The 21,636-nt window shown below is 45.7% G+C and overlaps 1 protein-coding gene across 1 annotated transcript in view; it reads right to left on the reverse strand.

Annotated features, from left to right (window-relative positions):
• LOC311226038 (coiled-coil domain-containing protein 148-like) overlaps positions 1–21,636 on the reverse strand; it is a gene marked incomplete at both ends in the record, with an annotated part of 168,175 nt that overhangs the window by 117,050 nt on the left and 29,489 nt on the right. The window contains one exon of the mRNA XM_084311418.1: positions 20,517–20,723. Within this exon, the coding sequence (XP_084167544.1) occupies positions 20,517–20,723 (207 nt within the window). The remainder of the gene's footprint in view (positions 1–20,516; positions 20,724–21,636) is intronic.

The raw sequence follows: 21,636 nt of genomic DNA on the forward strand, positions 1-21,636 counted from the left end.
GTTTGATACATCGATCAATCTTGAAGCTTTCTATCTGCTTTAATCCCATGAGCCATCTTTGCCACTGTTTCTTGAGAACCTCCGGGATTTATTCATCCCACCCACAATTGAGTTTGCACAACTCTTGTAGGACGTGCTTTGCAGTGAAGATAAATGGTGAAAGAAATCCAAGTGGGTCATACACAGAGCAGACTGTTGAAAGGATGCCTCTCCTTGTGGCTGGTTGAGATTTTAAGCAGACTTGAAACTTGAACACATCTTCCTCCACATGCCACTGTATCCCTAGGGCTCTTTCTATTGGAAGACTGTCTTGGGTCTCTAAATCCAGGGTTTTTACCTCTTTAGGATGGAGGCCAGCACAGTTTTACTGTTGCTTGTCCACTTTGTTAGATTAAATCCTCCCATTGCACAAAGATCTTTGAGTTCTTCACATAACTTCACAGCTTGATCCGCAGAAGCGACAGATTTTAAGCAGTCATCAACATAGAAGTTTCTTCTGACAGTGTCAACAGCTTCTGCAGAGAAATCATCTTTGTTGTCTTCAGCGGTTTTAGTGAGAGCATAGGTTGCACAACTTGCTGATGAAGTGGCACCAAATAGATGTACTGGCATCCTGTACTCAGCGAGAGGTAAACTGACATCTCCTCCTGGCCACCAAAGAAAGCGAAGATAATCTTGATCGGCAGGAGCCACCTTGACCTGATGATACATCCCCTCGACATCAGCCATGAAAGCTATCTGCTCTTGTCTGAATCGAATGAGCACACCAAGTAGCGTGTTGGTAAGATTGGGACCCTGAATAAGCTTGTCATTTAATGAACATCCTTGATAAGATGCAGAACCATCAAAAACTACACGAATCTTGCCCTTCTTTGGGTGATGAACCCCATTATGTGGTATGTACCACACCTTTCCACTCTCAGGTTTGAGCTGCTCTTGGGGCCCTAGCTGAGCGTGACCCTTTGCTATCACAGCCTCCAAGAACGTTTTATATTCATCCTGGAAAACGTTGTTCCTTTTGAATTTCCTTTTTAATGATTCTGCTTTCTGCTCTGCAAGTTTGCGATTGTTTGGCATCATGATATTCTTCTGTTTAAATGGAAGTTCAAGCTGATAATGTCCATCTTTGATTTGAGCTGAATCTGACATGATCTTTAAAAATTGTTTGTCTTCAACTGACATTTCTTTCTTCTCATCACAACCTCGCTCTGGAAAGTCATGATTGTATTGCTGCACCAGCAGCTCACCTATGGCTGTCACCGATATCCGATTAACAACAGCACATGAAGTATTCTCAGATTCAGTGGTTTCCTGATTCAGTCCATTCACAACCCAACCTAGGACTGTCTTAACAGCAAAGGGTCCTCCATTCTGACTGTTTATTATTTTCCACGGCTCCATCAGCTTTGGTGCATTTGTTCCTATAAGCAACCCAATTTCACAATCCAATTCAGGCAACTTAATCTCTCTTAGATATTTCCATTTATTTATGGCCTCTTGAGTGGGAATATGCTCTTTTCCAGCAGGAATCTCCTCTTGTGTGTACACTTTAGGCAGCTGATAAAAATCATTGCCTTCGATGCAACTCACTTCAAGACCTTTGACAAAGGAAGTGTCAATCATTTTCTCCTGACCCATTGTTTTTAAGAGGATTTTTGTTCTCTTGGCTTTGGCATGCAAATCTTGTTGAAGGGCTTCAGTACAAAAACTTGCAGTGCTTCCCTGATCCAAAAATGCATAAGTTTGCACAGTCTGGTTCGAGTTTGATAACTTTATTTGAACTGGAATAATTGGTAGGGTTTGTTGATCACTGGCCCCAGTGTGGTTTCTGCCATTTAAAGAGACCAATGCACTACTTACAGAAGCTGCTTAGGCGTATTTATCAGAGTTGTCCTTTTGTTCCATCATTTTCTTGTAGATGTGCAGTATTGTTGGATGTTTCATTGAACAAACTTCACATTTCATTCTTTTCTGACAGTCTTCGCTTAGATGTCCTTTTGTTAGACAGCCAAAGCAAATTCCTTGTGCCTTTAAGCAGTCAATCTTGTCATTGTGAGATTTTGTGTTTATGTTTCAGAGGTGTGTTCTCCTGCACAAAATACACAGCGCTTCTGAACAGTAATGCCTTTATGGTCTGACTTGCTGTTTTGGAAAGGTGTTTGCTCTTCATTGACTGGTGGGCTTGTCACAGTAGCAAAACTACTTCCCTTATAACCATGAGCAGGCTTATTGCCTGGTGATTTGTACACTTTGGTATCCCTTTTTGGCATGACATCCTGTATGTCTCCAAACATGGGGTCTGATACAATGCGTGCATGCTTTTCAATGAAGTCAACCAATATTGGAAACTTTGCTCTTCTCTTATCGTGTTCGTAATATGCATATGCATTTGTTCTCCACTTTTCCCTAAGTTGAAATGGGAGTTTCATGATCACATTTCTCATTTGATGTGCTATTCATTTCATCCAGAAACTCAACATCTTCCATTGTGTTACAACATCCACAAAGAAAGATAGCATAAGAATGAAGTGCTTTTCTATCTTCACTCTTGATGGCATTCCAGTTCAACATTTTGTCCCAAGTAGCTGCTGCGATTAAGAGTTGATGTCCATAGTTCTCTTGGAGCAGTCTTTTGGCTTCCAAAAAGCCCTTTTTTGGCTCCATGTCCCGGGTTCTCCAATGGGGCCATACCAGCCGGTTTGCCTGCCACCCCGGCGTTCACCGCACTTTCTCCTTCCTGGCTCGTCGATTCTGGTGGCCCACCATGAGGAACGACGTCAAGGAGTTTGTTCTGGCCTGCACGGTCTGCGCCCGCAGCAAGGCCTCCCACCAGGCACCCTCCGGTCTATTACAGCCACTTCCCATTCCGAGCTGCCCTTGGTCCCATGTGGCGTTGGACTTCGTCACAGGTCTTCCACCGTCCCAGGGAAACACAGTCCTTCTGACTGTGGTGGACCGGTTCAGCAAGGGGGTCCACCTCGTGGCCCTTCCCAAGCTTCCCTCAGCTTCCGAGACAGCGGACCTCCTGACAAGCCACGTGTTCCGCCTCCATGGTTTCCCCCAGGACGTCGTCTCGGACCGGGGTCCCCAGTTCACTTCCCAGGTATGGTGGGCCTTTTGCAAGGGATTGGGGGCAACTGTTAGTCTCTCGTCTGGTTACCATCCACAGACTAACGGACAAACAGAGAGGATGAACCAGAGCGTGGAGTCTGCTCTCCGTTGTGTTGCCGCCAAGAGACCTGCTTTCTGGAGCCGGTTCCTCCCCTGGGTCGAGTACGCCATCAACTCCCTGGTCAGTTCCGCCACCGGCGTCTCGTCATTCGAGGTATCCCTGGGCTACCAACCCCCTCTTTTCCCTGCATAGGAGTCGGAAGTGGCAGTTCCCTCCGTGCAGGAGCATCTCGACCGGTGTCGTCAAGTCTGGGAGATCACCAGGACTGCGCTGCTCCGGGCATCGGAGCGCGCCAGTCGGGGAGCTAACCGACGCCGGATCCCTGCGCCGACGTACCACCCTGGGCAGAGGGTATGGTTGTCCTCCAAGGATCTTCCGCTTCGATCCTCGGCCAAGAAGCTTAACCCCCGGTTCGTCGGCCCTTTTGAGATCCAGAAGGTGCTCAGTCCCGCGGCGGTGAGTCTTAAGCTTCCTGCGTCCATGCGCATTCATCCTGTTTTTCATGTGTCCCGGGTAAAGCCTGTCTCTCTCAGTCCCCTGATGCCTCCTGCTCCAGATCCGCCTCCTCCCGAGATGGTGGACGGACACCCCCAGTGGAAGGTCCGCCAGCTCATGGACGTCCGACGGCGGGGACGGGGGTTCCAGTACCTGGTGGACTGGGAGGGATACGGTCCGGAGGAACGGAGCTGGGTCTCCCGCCAGCTCATCATGGACCCCGCCCTGATCACCGACTTCCATCGGTCCCATCCGGGGAAGCCGAGGCCGGGCGGGTCGCCGGGTGGCTCCCGTGGAGGGGGGGGGTACTGTGAGGATTGGTCCAAGACCGCACGCTTCCAGGTACCAATTACCTTCACGGACCTGAAGTGAGTTTAAAATCAGCTCGCTGGAGCCCTTATATACTCTGGGGTTCTGAACGTTCTGTGTCGGGTCGTTTTGCTTACCACTACCAGCTGCTTGTTTTCCTCCCGTGTTGTTGCTCCGTCGTTTGCTCCAGGACGTCTTTGGAAGTCGCCGCTGTTGCTCCTCTCTGCCATCCGTGGATCTGTGCCTCGTAGATCGCTTTGCGCATTTGCGCCTTGGTGAGTTTTGGAAACATACTTTTTTGGATGCTCTGTCTTTTCCTCGCATTTTCCTGGACTCGGGACCTTTCTGTTTTTTGTGTGTTTTGGTAAACACTGAAGATGTGTCGCTTGTGTTAGTACTGGACTCAGCTAATAATACTGGACTGCCTCGTATTCCATACGCTTGTGTATTGACATTCCCTCTCTCTCTCTGTTCCTCCCAGAGTGGATCTCTGTTCCTTCCCGAGTGGATGTCCAAGTAGCTGCAGAGCCGCAGAGTCAGAGGCGCAACGCCACAGTGCCGTCTCTGCTCTGGGTTGAGCTGCAGAGCCGCAGAGCCTACTCTGCCCAAAGGACATTCTCCCCTTATGCTTTCTGTTGTTTTTGCTATTCTCTGTTTTGGAAATAAATACGCCCTAGTTTTTGGCTAACTCTGAACTACCTGTCTGTGCCGTGCTGTTGGGGTTGTCTACAAACCATAACAGTCGTGGCTTCCTTCCATTGTCAATCAATCAATCAGTCTTTCCATCAAGCCACTAGACGCTTTAAACAGACAGTTCTAACTCGTTTCTTTCCTTAGATTACTCACAGTTCGAAATGTTGCTTGGCCTCCGATGGTTTCGATGATGTTGCGATGTGTTTGCTCAAAATAAAGTACCAAACATTTGCACATGCAACAAAGAAAATAGGCCTTTACAATATTCAAAAGAAAATATGCAAAACTCAAAGAAAATAACAAACAACTTAGGTATTCTTTCTTTCTTGGTAAAGCTTATATAACTTTACAACTTAAAGGGTATTTGTACAAGTTGTATGTACATATAATACGAAAAGGTACGTTATGAAAAGGTAGGAAAAAGTCTGAAACGATATGAAACGGTTAAAAACTGTTTCCCGATCGCGTTTCTCAACAGGTTGCCTTCATTGCGGCTTTAGCGCAAGGCGCTGTGGGATTTGTAGTCCTTTGTAGTGCGTTGACTACAGACGTCACAATTAACACTTTGATCGCCATGGGTTAAATTCATAATTTACCATCCCTCGCCAGCTCTATTTGTCTATGGAGAAGTTCCCCTTCTTTGCAGGGCTATAACTTTTTAAATTCTATTGCTAAATTGCCATTATTATGGCCCATTCAATGTCCTATATGTATTGTTCAGGGTGTAGCAACGTTAAACTTTTTCATTCACATATTCATACTAAAATATGGTCTAAAGTATAAGTATGTTTTTATCGTTTTCTGCAGCTTTCTCCAGAACTTGATTTATAGCTCCAAATGCATTATATTGATGATGAAATACAGTTTGATAGCAATCGGCGCGAGATAAAAAATTTCAACTGGACGTGGTTCTAGAAGTTACTACGTGTCATCTGATGATGACTGGATGGGCGGGGGATCGTTTATAATTCCGTGGGCAGCGTTAGATGATTCATCCAGAGTGGGTCATATGTTCATCATAGCAGTTTATATGGAACACGTTAGAATATAACGCTGAATCTTACCGTGGCTTCCTCGCGCCGCTGGCAGATGAGCGTGGAACAGAATTTTTTCTATTATGGGATGGAGAAATGCCCGATCCATTTCCAGGTTGTATAATAGTATATACGTCCAAATCATGTTGTTTTTTTCGAGTTATTTGCACCGATCGATGTTCACTGTGTCAAACCGGAGTCTCTCTAACGATAGTGAGTGCCCGGACCACATATGGATGAGCACTTCCGGTTCAAAGGCTCATTTCCGGTTGGCGATCTGCCGATCGGCCACCAGATGGCGCTCTTGAACCGCTAGAGAGTTGAGTGGAGCTTTGCAGTGTGTCTCAGGGCTCCGGAGGGGAAATATGATTTCGGTCACAGATTTTTGAAATATTGACATCAAAGACGAGTTACGGCATCTTCGGCAGAATGAGCATGGCTAGGAATGACGTCTTAACTCGTCATCGGCGATCATAGTGTTAAGTGGCTTTTCTTATAAAAAATCTAAATACTGGCTCTAACAGTCGGTGTGCAGGGTGGGAGGGGGGTAAACAGTCTGTGTGCAGGGTGGGAGGGGGGTAAACAGTCTGTCTGCAGGGTGGGAGGGGGGTAAACAGTCCGTGTGCAGGGTGGGAGGGGGGTAAACAGTCTGTGTGCAGGGTGGGGGGGGGGGGGTAAACAGTCTGTGTGCAGGGTGGGAGGGGGGTAAACAGTCTGTGTGCAGGGTGGGAGGGGGGTAAACAGTCCGTGTGCAGGGTGGGAGGGGGGTAAACAGTCTGTGTGCAGGGTGGGAGGGGGGTAAACAGTCCGTGTGCAGGGTGGGAGGGGGGTAAACAGTCTGTGTGCAGGGTAGGAGGGGGTAAACAGTCCGTGTGCAGGGTGGGAGGGGGGTAAACAGTCTGTGTGCAGGGTGGGAGGGGGGTAAACAGTCTGTCTGCAGGGTGGGAGGGGGGTAAACAGTCCGTGTGCAGGGTGGGAGGGGGGTAAACAGTCTGTGTGCAGGGTGGGAGGGGGGTAAACAGTCTGTGTGCAGGGTGGGAGGGGGGTAAACAGTCCGTGTGCAGGGTGGGAGGGGGGTAAACAGTCTGTGTGCAGGGTAGGAGGGGGTAAACAGTCCGTGTGCAGGGTGGGAGGGGGGTAAACAGTCTGTGTGCAGGGTGGGAGGGGGGTAAACAGTCTGTCTGCAGGGTGGGAGGGGGGTAAACAGTCCGTGTGCAGGGTGGGAGGGGGGTAAACAGTCTGTGTGCAGGGTGGGAGGGGGGTAAACAGTCTGTGTGCAGGGTGGGAGGGGGGTAAACAGTCCGTGTTTAGCGCAATATGTAGTGCACGCATTTGGCAACAGCTCCGCTCCCATCAACGTTAATTTCGTTTAAAAACATTATTTGGACAATACCAAAAGAGATTAGACCACATCGTATGTATTGATAAGACCTTCTACTAACTATATCAAAAGACAACATGGGTAAGGATAAGGGAAAGACGGGAAAGAAACAAGATACGGCAACTTCAGAGGCGCAGAGCGAAACACGATCAAGAAGACACGTTCTAGGCGACGCGGGTACGGATCCGTTGGCGACAAGCCCCGACGAGGAGAATAAAGAGGAAAATACACCGGGACCATCGACTATGGTCCCCGACAGAGAGACAATAGATGTCAACATAACAGGAGCGACAGGAACAAGCTCTGTGAGAGATAGAGCAGCTGATCTGGATAAGATAATAGCAAACAAATCCACCGTCATCGTCACTGCACCTATATCACCAACTGAAACAAGCAGTACAACCACACCACCCGATTTCAACACACTGACTAACCTGATGAAAGAACAGATTACACACATCGAGGAGCTCAAAGCACACGTCGATGAGCTCAAAGCACACGTCGAAGATAAATTCGATCGCATCGATGCTAAATTAGAAGAGGTCAAGAAAGCGGTCGCTGCACAGTCCGAGCGAATCACGACAGTGGAGAATTCGGTGACAGATATTACACTGGCAGTCAAAGTGAACGAAAACACCATCTGCAATGGCATGACAGAGATGGCAAATGAGATAGAAAGTGTGAAAGAAGCATGCCGTAGGGAAATACAAGAGGTTAAAGATGAAGCGACGGAGAGGCTACTCGAATCCCATCGCTACCACAGGCGAAATAACATCCGCATTGTAGGGCTTGATGAAGCAGTCAATTGCGAAGACGACAACTTTCCAACAGTGCTATCATTGATTTTGGGTAACAACTTTACAAACAAAGTGCCGAAAGTGGACCAAGTTTACAGAATCGGTTCTCGGGAGCAAAGAAACAAAGGGCCAAGAGTCATCATTGTTACTCTGCGGAAGACATCAATAAGAGATGACATCATCAAAATTGCTCGCATCCAACGTGGGATGCTGAAACACGGTGAACATTCAATATTTATCTACGAAGATCTAAGCAAAGAAGCCATCGCTCGACGTCTACCATACAAGGAGGTGATGCAAAAATTGTTCAAGGCTGGCCACAGGCCACGGCTAACATATCCGGCGCTGTTATCGATCATGAAAAGGGACGGCCGCAGGATTGGATTACGCACACCTAAAGAGGCTGAGGATTATTGGATTAAATATGGAGGAGATACCCCAAGTCAGGACGACATTGTCTGAAAACAGATAAGCCGATTCATCTCCCTCTTTCTCAGTGTATATCAGTATTAGAATGACTTTTATTGTGTTCATCAAAGTAGCAGATGATATGCAGGCCGTCTATACCAATGCGTACTGTGTATAATACGATCAGTAATACATTATAATTTCAGACTCTGGTCTCCGGGGAGACAAGTTCATTTCATTGGCAATAAGATCAATCTGGAATATTCTGGGTTTATCGCTCGACTGCCCTGGGTCTCTTAGATCATTCTGGAACATAACAACAGTCTATTGGTACTAGTATATTCTACAACCTTCTAGAATATAATGCACCATGACAACGAAGGCCTACAACTCTAACATTAAACATCCGGTGTGTATATACATAGCAGATAATCAATTGACTGAAGTTCAATCAGTCCTTAATAATACTTTAAAAATCAACCACACCTAAACGTATGAACACAACAAGGTTATTCTAACAATTTAAGTAATCACTCCACTGATGTAGTGACTGGCACATTGAAGCTCTAAAAGGCTCTGCTTTTCTATTGTATCTAATCACTTAATTCGGTTCTAGTGGCTTCTCCACGTTGAATATTATTCTATCTCTCATTCCTTATCTATATCTTTTTTTTTATTATTCTATTTTTTATCTCTATTTTTTAACTTACATTGTTCTTTTCCATTGTTCTTCACATTAAGGTGTCAATATTTCTCTACAATCTTTTCCTTTTTCCTGACTTTCCTACATGTTAGTAGAGGGTTCAAATGAATATGTCGATGAAAGTTTATTCTCTTTTTTTTTTCATTTTACACAATATTTCATTACAGTAAGGGAAGGTGCAAGACCAAAAGCGACATTCTATTGCATTAGAATGAAAATGTTAGATCCTATGGCAATTAGCATAGGAAGATTAGGATTACAATGCTCAGTTTGGGCAATCCGGTGGACTAAGGGAGAGAGTCATTCGCGGAGGATGTGTTTTTGGAACACAGGCCTGTACGACTCTCTGGGCGAGGGGAAAATAGGGGATTTTTATTTGTATATATATATGTTTTTAAGCTCGGCTCTCAACGGGACCTCATTAATTGGATGTACATCTATTGTAGCTTCGCACTCCAGAAGCATTACCAAAAACTACACAAGAACATGCATAGATTATGGCTAGTTTGAATATAATGATATGGAACACTGGTGGGATAAACAAACAACACAAACGCAAAAGCGTGCTCACACTGATGAAAAAAGAACATGTGGACGTGGCTCTATTAAGCGAAACGCACATTTTAGAGGAAGACATAGATACGTTAGCGGATAACATATACCATAATATTAGTCACTCTTCTTTTGGTACGAGAACTCGAGGTGTAGCCATAGTCGTCAGACGTAAACTAAATATCTAATTAAAAGGGGTATGGTCGGATGCTGAGGGGCGTATAACTATAGCTAGGATTGTACATAATAACAGGAAAATAGCATTGGCAGCGGTATATGCCCCAAATTTGTACGAAGTGGGTTTCTTCACTTCACTAACCGGGGAAATGTTAAACCATCCCGAGTACTCATATATAATAGGTGCGGATTTTAATGCCATTTGGAATCCAAGGATGGACAAATCTTACCTTGCCTTTTCCAGCGAACAAAAAAATTCATCTAAAGCATTAAAAGATTGGTCAAAGACTACAGGGGTAATTGATTTATGGCGTTCACTTAATCCCATGACCCGAAAGTACTCCTGTCGTTTGGCGAGACACAACACATTATCCAGAATTGATTACGTCTTTGCATCCCCGAGAATATTTGATAAATATGAAGTGGAAATGATACCCAATGCGCTTTCAGATCACTGTTATTTAATCCTGAAAGCAACATTTGGTATACTATCTTCCCGGGCCCCAAGATGGCGTTTTAATACTATGCTGCTTAACAACAAGGAATTTATTACACAACTCAAAGAAGCTCTCACAGTATTCTTACGGGATAATGCAAACGCGGAGCAAGACCCCAGAATATTATGGATGTCGGTAAAGGGTATGATCAAGGATTTCACGGATAGATTTTCCTCCATATTGCGCAAAAATCAATGCACAAAACTGTCTGAAATGGAAACGCTTTACTCAACGTTATTTAATTCTTTAAAATACAACAACTCTACTGGACTAGAAAATCAAGTTAACATTCTAAAGACAGAGATCAATGCAATATACAGACAAAAATCGGAAATGCAAATACGCAGCACAAGACAACAGCAGTATTTCCAAGGTTCTAAACCTAGTCACCTATTAGCCATGCGATTAAGAATTAATGCAAAATTTGCAGATATAACTGCCATTAGAAAACAACAAGTACTTGTAACAGACCCCAAAATAATAAACGATACATTCAAAGAATTCTACTCCGACTTGTATAATTCAGAAACGACCTTTGATCAAAACAAATTAGACACATATCTTAATCAAATTATTCTCCCTAAACTTTCGGAGGACGACGCTAAACAGTTAGAAGCACCGATCACATTAAAAGAACTCAAGAAGGCCATATCCGGAATGAAAAACGGTAAGGCTCCGGGAAAAGACGGTATCCCATCAGAAATGTACCTTTCTTGTTGGGACATATTTGGACCCTTATTACTAAATATGATCTTATACTCAGTCAAGGAGGGGAGCTTCCATAAACACCACAATATCGCACTCATTTCAGTCCTTCTTAAAAAAGACAAGGACCCCACTGAGTGCGGTAGTTACAGACCTTTAAGCCTCCTCGGAACCGATGTCAAACTGTATTCTAAGATATTAGCCATCAGATTGCAAAAGCATATGACGTCTTTAGTTCATCCGGACCAAACTGGCTTCATAAGAGGTCGCCTGATCAATGATAACATAAGGCGAATACTGCACGTACTAGATGCAGACAAAGAGGACACTACACCTAAGGCGATGCTATCCCTGGATGCTATGAAAGCATTTGACAGGCTGGAATGGTCGTTTCTATGGGCAGTATTAGAAAGGATGGGGTTAGGAAAAGGATTCATTGATATGATTAAAGTACTATACAAGGACCCATCGGCCATGATTACAACAGGCACATTCATCTCCGAAATCTTTCCGGTATCACGCTCAGCCAGACAGGGTTGCCCTCTTAGTCCCGGACTATTCGATCTATCATTAGAGCCTTTAGCACAATATATAAGACAATCCCAATACATAGAACCAATCGTAATCAAGGGCACACAACATAAAATTAGTTTATATGCGGACGACGTAATATTGTTCATGCAAAACCCCAACACCACATTGCCGCATCTACTCAAGTTGATAGAGAACTTTGGTGATTTATCGGGATTGAAAATAAATTGGCCGAAGTCGGCTTTCCTTCCTCTTAACATCCGAGCAAAAAAAGACACAACCCTCCCAGGTGCGATACCCATGGTTAAACATTTTAGATGCTTGGGTGTGGAAATATTTCCCACCATAAGGCAAACGGTGAAGCACAATTACACAAAAATACAGAACAAAATCAAAGACGACCTGGACAGGTGGGCAAAACTTAAAAACTCAGTACAGGCAAGGGTATCAATAGTTAAGATGGATGTATTACCAATAATCAACTTCATCAGCTCAATGCTACCGTTACCTCCTCCAGAGGGCTACTGGAAAAGATTACAATCCTCCACATACAAATTTATTTGGAATAACAAACCACCTCGCATAAAAAGATCCACCGCACAGAGAAATAAAGCAGACGGTGGCATGGCAGTTCCAGATTTTTTACAATATTTTAAGGCTTTCACATTAAGACCATTGACAATATGGTTTGATCCCCAGGCTTTGGTATCTTGGAGAGAATTGGAAGAAAACATAGTAGCCCCACAGAGACTGAAGGACATAGCACACACTAAACTTTCAATCAAGCACTGTGAGCGGGAATTTGGCCCCATAATTACCCATGCAATCAGAACATGGCGAGAAACACAAAAAAAATATCCTAACCCTCAAAAATGGCATAATCACACTCCCATATTCAATAACAATGCACTCTTAATGGGAAAACGTCCTATAAGATTCCCTATATGGGAAGAGCAAGGCATACACTCATTAGGGGATATTTTTAATAACCAGGGCTTCTGTAGTTATGGAGAAATATGCACAAAGTTTAACCTCACCGAGTCCACATGGCTTTTTTTACATACAGTTACGCCTATGTTTGAGGTCTCACGGTGTTCCATTACACATACCAGTTGAACACCACAGATACCACAAATTTTTCTATGAAAGAGAAACATTGGGAGGTTTTGTTTCAGGTTTTTATTATCAATTACTAACATCCTCGTATGAAACCCTTCAACTAGACACTGTCTGGAGGAGGGATATTCCAGACCTGGAAAGTGACTTTGATTGGCAAGAAGCATGGGCAAATGTCCGTCTTACATCAAGGAACCCGGACCATCAACAAATCAATCTTAACTATATTCACAGGACATACTTGACTCCTATAAGACTGAACAGAATGGGCCTGAAACAAGACTCAAAATGCACCCAATGTACAAATGGAGACGAAGGGACATTTATGCACATGTATTGGGACTGCCCACCAGTTAAGGCATTCTGGAAAGATGTGACCCATCAATTATCAAAACTCGTATCTTGGAATATACCAGTACACCCCTCTGTATTGCTTTTAAATGATGTTTTTGAGTTTGCAGTAAATCCACAGCTAAAGAGATTGGTCTTATCGGGTATCACAGTAGCTAAAAAACTGATCGCATCACGCTGGTTTCAACCGGAAAAAATTTGCCGGAAAGTTTGGTCTCTTACATATCTCGATGTGATATATCAAGAAATATCTACAGCAAGAATTCTGGGTCTCAACGAATCCAAAATGTCAATGTGGGTAGAAGTGGTGGAGAGAATAAAAGCTAGCTTATAATGGTGGTGTCTGTTAGGAGTGAGGGATAATGGAGGTACTATCCAAGGAGGGGTCCGGGAGGGGGGGGTTCGAGCTGGAGCATATGTGTGTAGGGTTTTAGAAAATAGGTATTAGGGGTATGTTCTATATAAACATTTATATAATTGTAATTTCGCTGGATATACACTGTATACGGTTAAAATGTTATTATAGACTTTTTTTTATCTTGTTTCTGTACTTGCATGTAATTTTAATCACCTTGACTGTTAGTTTCATTATGCATTATGTGTTGAGTACTGACTTTTAATAATTTTTGTTTTGCAATAATAAAAAAAAAAAAAAAAAAAAAATCTAAATACTGGCTCTAACAGTCGGTGTGCAGGGTGGGAGGGGGTAAACAGTCTGTGTGCAGGGTGGGAGGGGGGTAAACAGTCTGTCTGCAGGGTGAGAGGGGGGTAAACAGTCCGTGTGCAGGGTGGGAGGGGGGTAAACAGTCTGTGTGCAGGGTGGGGGGTAAACAGTCTGTGTGCAGGGTGGGAGGGGGGTAAACAGTCTGTGTGCAGGGTGGGAGGGGGGTAAACAGTCCGTGTGCAGGGTGGGAGGGGGGTAAACAGTCTGTGTGCAGGGTGGGAGGGGGGTAAACAGTCCGTGTGCAGGGTGGGAGGGGGGTAAACAGTCTGTGTGCAGGGTGGGAGGGGGTAAACAGTCCGTGTGCAGGGTGGGAGGGGGGTAAACAGTCTGTGTGCAGGGTGGGAGGGGGGTAAACAGTCTGTCTGCAGGGTGGGAGGGGGGTAAACAGTCCGTGTGCAGGGTGGGAGGGGGGTAAACAGTCTGTGTGCAGGGTGGGAGGGGGTAAACAGTCTGTGTGCAGGGTGGGAGGGGGGTAAACAGTCCGTGTGCAGGGTGGGAGGGGGGTAAACAGTCTGTGTGCATGGTGAGAGGGGGGTAAACAGTCCGTGTGCAGGGTGGAAGGGGGGTAAACAGTCCGTGTGCAGGGTGGGAGGGGGGTAAACAGTCTGTGTGCAGGGTGGGAGGGGGGTAAACAGTCTGTGTGCAGGGTGGGAGGGGGGTAACCAGTCCGTGTGCAGGGTGGGAGGGGGGTAAACAGTCCGTGTGCAGGGTGGGAGGGGGGTAAACAGTCTGTGTGCAGGGTGGGAGGGGGGTAAACAGTCTGTGTGCAGGGTGGGAGGGGGGTAAACAGTCCGTGTGCAGGGTGGGAGGTAAACAGTCCGTGTGCAGGGTGGGTAGAGAGAGAGAGAGAGAGAGAGAGAGAGAGAGAGAGAGAGAGAGAGAGAGAGAGAGAGAGAGAGAGAGAGAGAGAGAGAGAGAGAGAGAGAGAGAGAGAGAGAGAGAGAGAGCCTGCTGTCTCGTAGTGCTGACCAAGGTGATGGATGTCTCGGGGTCTTGGCCAAGATTGCAGAGACTGCTCTACATGCACCACGAGGCCACGGATCAGCTCCTTACCGTCTTCTGTCCGTGGTCTGTCAACGTGGTTTCATTGCTGGGTTAAGTACTTCTATTCTATTCACATAATATGCTTACTTCATACTGTATATCTACTCTATTCACACATATGCTTACCACTTGTATCTATTGCTATGTCTGCCCACTACAATCACGCGAGCTGTCTAACGCCTGTCCCGTCTCCCTGTCTCCCTGTGAGTTGCTGTCTCATAGTGGTGACCGGAGTGCTGGACGTCCCGCGATGATGTCGGGGAGGTTGCGACCCTCTCTGCGCCGCCCGCTATCTCCCTGTCTCCGGCTGTCTCGGAGCGATGACCGGAGTGTTGAACGTCCCGTGATTAAGACGGGGAGGACGCAACCCTCTTTGCACCGCCCCTGTGCCTCAAATAGATTCGCTATCAGCTCTATCTTTAATCTTTCAAAATGTTCAGTTGCTATCGCTATCAGCTCTATCTTTAATTTTTCAAAATGTTCAGTTGCTATTGCATGCACTCATCTGTGTTTCACTACACACATGAGTGCATGCTTACCAACTGTTAGTCTGCAACACTACTATCACCGACATCTAAGAAGGGAGATCCCCCCTTGAATGGCCCTTCTAATGTTTCTCTCCTCCACACTGCCTGTGGTGCATTTTTCCCTATTGCTAGGTTTTAGTGAGTTTTTCCTTACCTTCGTGTGGGGCATGTCTGGGAGTGCTTGCATTCATTCATTTATTTGCATTTATTTTAAATTTGTTGGACCTTATGGTGTTCTTGTTTTGTTCTTGACTTATTGTTATGTTTCTTCTTGACTTGTTTAAAGAAGACGTGTCCGGCCCATGGGGACATTAACGTGTGTTGTCGGGCCTTACAAATACATTTTAGAGAGAGAGAGAGAGAGAGAGAGAGAGAGAGAGAGAGAGAGAGCAGTTTTGTTTCACTGCAGTTTCACTGCTGTTGTTTACAAAGGCAGGACCCGCAATTTAGTTAACACACATTATTCTAGGCTCATGTTTGGTCCCCAGTGCAAAACATTATTTTGTTATTCATGATGACATAAGATAGAATCATTCTAAGAATTACAGTAAATGTATTTTGCCGGCTCTGTAAACAAACCCCCCTCCTCCGATACTGCACACCGCACCTTTAAGTGGACGTTTTAGAGACGCCTCGTTCAACAGACCGTTGAATAACGCATGGTGCCCTGAAGGAGTTCTGCCGAGACAAATGTGTGTACATGTCCACATCAAGGATAAAATATTGTTCAACGGCTCAGACTGATTCTGGTGTACACAATTCTGGCAGGACAAGTGTCCAAATTATTGCAATGGGTACTTTCAGCATGTCAGGGATGCTCATAACTAGGGATGCACCGATCTGATATTTATATATCGGATATCGGCCTCGATATGACTAAAATAGCTGGACCGGGTTTCGGAAAAAATATATATCGGAATTTTCTTAAATCTTTTTTGAATTCTTTATAATAATATAATATAATAATAAATAAAATAATAAATAACAATTCAGTACATTTATATCTATGTGTTAATTTGTTACATTTTGTTTCACCAAGTTAGGAAAGTAATGTTTTAAGTCAAGCCTGATGTTGCCTTGCACAAAAGAATGATCCCAGTCTCTTCCACACAGTGAGGCATACAGTTTATTAATTGAACAATGGGTATCAGATCGGTACTCTACTCGGTATCGGCCGATACCCAAAGCCCAGGTATCGGCATCGGGACTGAAAAAGTTGGATCGGTGCATCCCTACTCATAACATGAACACCAGGGCCTGTGTAGCAGATCTGAAAGTTCCTACAAAAGTAAACTAGGCAGAAATACATGTCTTTACACAGGGAGTGAAGAATGGAACAACATTCCGAATACCAACAAAACTGCTCAGTCACTGACTAACTTTAAAGTCCAGCTAAAGAAGTGGATGAGGGGCCGGTTAGGATAAGAGTCCCAGGCTCCTGAGGCAGATACTTTACAACCCAATGTCTGCTCTTGTTTGACCTGAATAGTTTTTATTATGATTATTGTAATGTTTTTTTTTATTGTGATGTGATATTTGTAGGATATCAAGGAATCAACCATTGCATACACGTTCCCACTACAATGCTTGTTGCCATGCTCTAAGGGCCGCAATGGAAATAGGTTAAACTTATTTTTTGCATAATCCTGATGAATTTGTATGCATACCATGTGTATTCTTAATTTTCCAAATAAAATAAAATCAAGAAGACCAGTGAGATCCAGGAGTAACTCTCTCCATATTCAAGTCTGTACATGTCTGCTCTGAGAACCTGGAGCAAATAAAGGTGTGCAAACCTTTTTGAAGCATCACAGCCATTATTACCTTATTGGACACATGTTTCATCCACACTGTGTTTATCCCAGTGGGCAAGTTGCAGGAAATACTAGTAATATTATTTCATATTAATAATATTTCTTGTCTCCATCAACCCATCCATCTACACTCGCACACACATCCACATGCACACACTCACTTTAAACAAACACTCACCTTAACACTCACTTTAAACACTCACTTTAAACACTCTAACACTACATCATATTTATCTATTTATTAAAGTCAAGTCAAGTCAAGAGTTTTATTTGTCACGGCATACGAGTATACAATGAAATGCGGGTGGTCTTGCCCGCAACGATGTGCATAATACAATAGTAATAACATATAATAAAATCCAATAGAAAGACATTGTGCAATAAAACAAGTAGACAGAGTAGGGCATATCGGTATATGTACATAAGTTATTTACAGAGCATGGTAGGACATGGGTCTTTATGTACATGCTATATTATACAATCTCAAGTTATACTATACTATAAAGGTATATAGAGTGACCTTTCCTTTTGTAAAGTGGCCATAAGTGTGAGCGTGTGCAGCATGAGTGTGTGCTTGCTCATGTTAAAGTGGCTGCTAGTGTGTGAGCGTGTACAGTGTGTGTGTCGTGTGTGTGCTCATGTGTGCTTGTGTGTGGAGAGTTCAGTGTTCAAGGCTCTGATGGCCTGGGGGAAGAAGCTGAGCCGAAGTCTCTCTGTCCTAGTAGCTGGTGTTCCCAGGCGTCTGCCTGACCTCAGCAGCATGAACAGGCTGTTGTTGGGGTGGTGAGGGTAGCGTTCCAGTACCTCAACCTCCTCCCGGTAGGCCTTCTCGTCATTGTCCGAGATCAGCCCTACCACCACTGTGTCGTCCGCAAACTTCACTATGGAGTTGGAGCTGAACTTGGCCACACAGTCGTGTGTGTATAGTGAGTACAGCAGGGGGCTCAGAACACAGCCCTGGGGGGACCCGATTCTCAGGGTGATGGTGTTGGAGGTCTGACCCCCCACCCTGACCGCCTGGGGCCTTTCGCTCAGAAAGTCCAGTATCCAGGCGCTCAGAGCGGAGCTCAGACCCAGCTCGATCAGCTTGTCCACCAGTCTGGTGGGGACTATGGTGTTGAACGCTGAGCTGTAGTCAATGAACAACAGTCTCACATAGCCCCCCTTCTGGCGGTCAAGGTGAGAGAGGGTGCTGTGCAGTACTTGGGAGACCGCATCATCGGTGGACCTGTTTGGCCTGTATGCAAATTGCATAGGGTCCATATCACTGGGGAGGGAGGCACAAATGTGATCCTTGACCAGCTTCTCGAAACATTTCATGGCCACAGAGGTGAGTGCCACCGGTCTGTAGTCATTGAGACATGTTGGGGAGGTTTTCTTTGGTACAGGGATGATGGTAGACATCTTGAAGCAGGCAGGGACCACTGACTCCGCCAGGGATAGATTAAATATGGTGGTGAACACAGGGGCTAGCTGGTTAGCACAGGACTTAAGTATATCCATCTGGGCCAGCAGCTTTTCTGGTGTTCACCTGCATAAATGCTCTTCTCACACTGTGTACCGACAATGAGAGAGCGTCCCCGCCCCCGCGCGGATGCCCCCCCCCTCTCCACAACAGCCGGCGCGCCAGTGACGTCACTAGCCGTTGAGCTAGCGGCGCCACTGTCTGCACCAAACCGAGCGTAGAAAGAGTTGAGCTGACTTTGTAGTCAGTTATCGTCCTCAGTCCCCGCCATAAGCCTCTTGTGTCATTCTGTGCCATTTGTGTCTCCATTTTGTCAGCATACGTCTGTTTTGCAAGTTTAACAGCCTTGCGCAGAGTATATACTGTAGCCTTATACTCCTCCATGTTTCCTGACTCTCTGCCCAGGTTGTAGGCAGTGGTGGGAGATTTCAGAGCTGCTCTGATAGTACTGTCCACCCATGGCTTCTGATTTGGGAACACCCGCACCTTCTTTGTGGGGACAATACTATCGGCAAGTGATGTTATGAAACTCACGACGTGTCTGCGAACTCGCTGACGTCACTGGCGCTTCCTTGAAACATCCCCCAGTCAACGTCCTCGAGAGCGTCCTGCAGCGTGGCCTCTGATTGGTCAGACCATTTTTTTGCCTCACGTGACACGACGGCGTCACGTGATCTCTGTCTGTAGGCAGGTATCAGGTAAATGGAGTCATGGTCGGACGTGCTAGTCGCCCCCGCTAGTGGCGGAGCCGGTACAGCTTTGTAGCCGGCTCTGAACGGGGTGTAGCAGTGGTCAAGCGTGTTTCCTCCCCTGGTGGAGCAGGCGATGTGCTGAAAGAAGGATGGCATCACTTTTTTCAGATTTGCCTTGTTGAAATCGCCGGCTACAATCATGGCTGCGTCTGGGTGTTTGATCTGATGAATGCTGAGTTGCTCCGCCAGTTCCGCCAGAGCCCTGGCGGTGTTTGCCTGGGGAGGGATGTATACTGCAGTCAAAATGACGGCGGTGAACTCACGGGGTAGGTGGAATGGGCGGCATTGAATGGCCAGATGTTCCAAATCCGGCGAGCATGAACGGGAGAGTACCTTTACCTCCTTGGGATTAACCCAGCTATTGTTGGTCAGAAGGCATACCCCCCCGCCGATGCTCTTACTGGAGGCTTCCGTGCGATCTGCTCGGAAGACGGTGAAGGAGTCCGAGGGAGAGACGCTATGGTCCGGAGTCGCTGGCTTCAGCCATGTCTCCGTGAAACACATAACGTTACAGTTCTTCATATCTCGTTGGAATCGGACCCTCGCTCTCAAATCGTCCATCCTCCCCTCCAACGAACGTGCATTCGCCAGAAAGATGGATGGAATTGCCGGGCGGTAAGCAGATCTTTTTAACCTCAGCCTGATTCCTCCTCTCTTCCCTCTGTGTTTCTTCCTGCCGGCTACTTTGTCCTTGTCCCGCCTGATCTCCGGTGGCCAATCTAGGCATAAAGTGTCTCTAAACTCCTCTTTGAGTCCGGAGTTTAGGTCAATAAGTGACGTCCCCGCCAGTGATGTTTCCATAAAAAAAGTAGTAAAAACAAACATAATAACTAAAAGTGTGCACAATCGTTGCTGAGCGAAACCGACGGCGACTAACCTGAGTCGCACCATCATAGAATGCCATTAAAGAGATTTGCACTACATCCATACCTCATTTTGCCTTTAAAAAAAAACGTTTTGTACCTCTTTGTCTGAATTTTTACCTCATTGTCTGCATTTTGTATTTCATTGTCTGCATTTCTATTTCATTGTACTTAAGTTGTACTTAGGTTTGTATATTTGTAGTGTTGGAAAATGGACTTTATTCCTCTTTTACTTCCTTTTTTTTACTCCATGAAGCACATTCTCAGGAGGCTCATACAGAACCAAGCATTTCACTGTAACGTACATGTACTTTATACGTGACAAATAAAAGCAAGCATGAAACTTGAACTCCATCGCCCCGTTTACCGCGGTGACAGAATAACCCGCGTGACGCATCCCACCGACCTTGTCCCTGAGACGTGAACAGATGTCCTGCTGGTGGCCACGGTCTCGCTGGCGCTCTGCCTCCTCCTGAAAGGCGTGCCGGGCCTCCTCCAGGGTGACCCGGGCTTTGGACAGCAGCGCCGCCCGGTCCCACCGCCAGTTCTCGGCCACTGCCTCCAGCTGGGTCTGGGCGAAGCGCCGCCGGTCGCAGTTACACTCGTGCTCCACCTGGAAGAACCGAGAGAGGAGCGGACGTTTCACGGATGTGGCTGTTCTTTAAAAATTTTGGGGTTTTTAGGGCATTTTTGCTTTTATTGGGATAGGACAGTGAGTGACAGGAAATATGATAAGATAAGATATTCCTTTATTGATCCCCTTGGGGAAATTCAGGCATCATAGCAGCATGGGGGAGGGGGGAGGGGAGGTACAGGTAGTAGAAGACATGGTACAGGTCATAGAATTATAGTACAGTGGAGAAGTAAAAATAGAATAAAAAAAGGCAGTGTAAACCATATAACAATATAATTAACTCTGGACATGTGCATATATGCAAGATGCAAGATGAGGGTATGTGTGAGGATTGGTTCTTTCCCCGCCACACGCTTCTTGGGGTGCTGTGATGATTGGTCCGTTGCCTAACGCACACTTCTAGGTTAAGTATCAATTACCATCACGCACCTGATGTGCGTGCTAATCAGCGCCCCAGAGGGCTTTATATACCTGGACCTTTTTTCTATCGATGTCGGGTCGTTCTGGAATACAACTGCATTTGCCTGTTTTTTCCCCGTTGCTGTTCCTGGTCTACTTTCTCTCCAGGACCTTTCTGTGGAGAACCGCTGTTGAGAACCTTGTTCCCCGTTTGGAGCTGCGCCTCGTTTTGCCCGCTTTACGCGTTGCGCTTGGGTGAGTGGAACCAAACCCCTGTGGATTATTCTGATTGTGTGTATTGAAGAAACACTGAAGACTGTCACTATCGTTTGGTTCTGGATTATTCTGATTGTATGTATTGAAGAAACACTGAAGACTGTCACTATCAATTGGTTCTGGATTATTCTAAATTGTGTGTTGTGGGGAACACTGAAGACCGTCACTGTCAATTGGTTCTGGACCCAGCTAGGGAGGAGGGAACCACACTGCCTCT

The sequence above is a fragment of the Notolepis coatsorum genome (assembly GCF_963971535.1).
Source record: "Notolepis coatsorum genome assembly, chromosome: 3".
NCBI lineage: Eukaryota > Metazoa > Chordata > Actinopteri > Aulopiformes > Paralepididae > Notolepis > Notolepis coatsorum.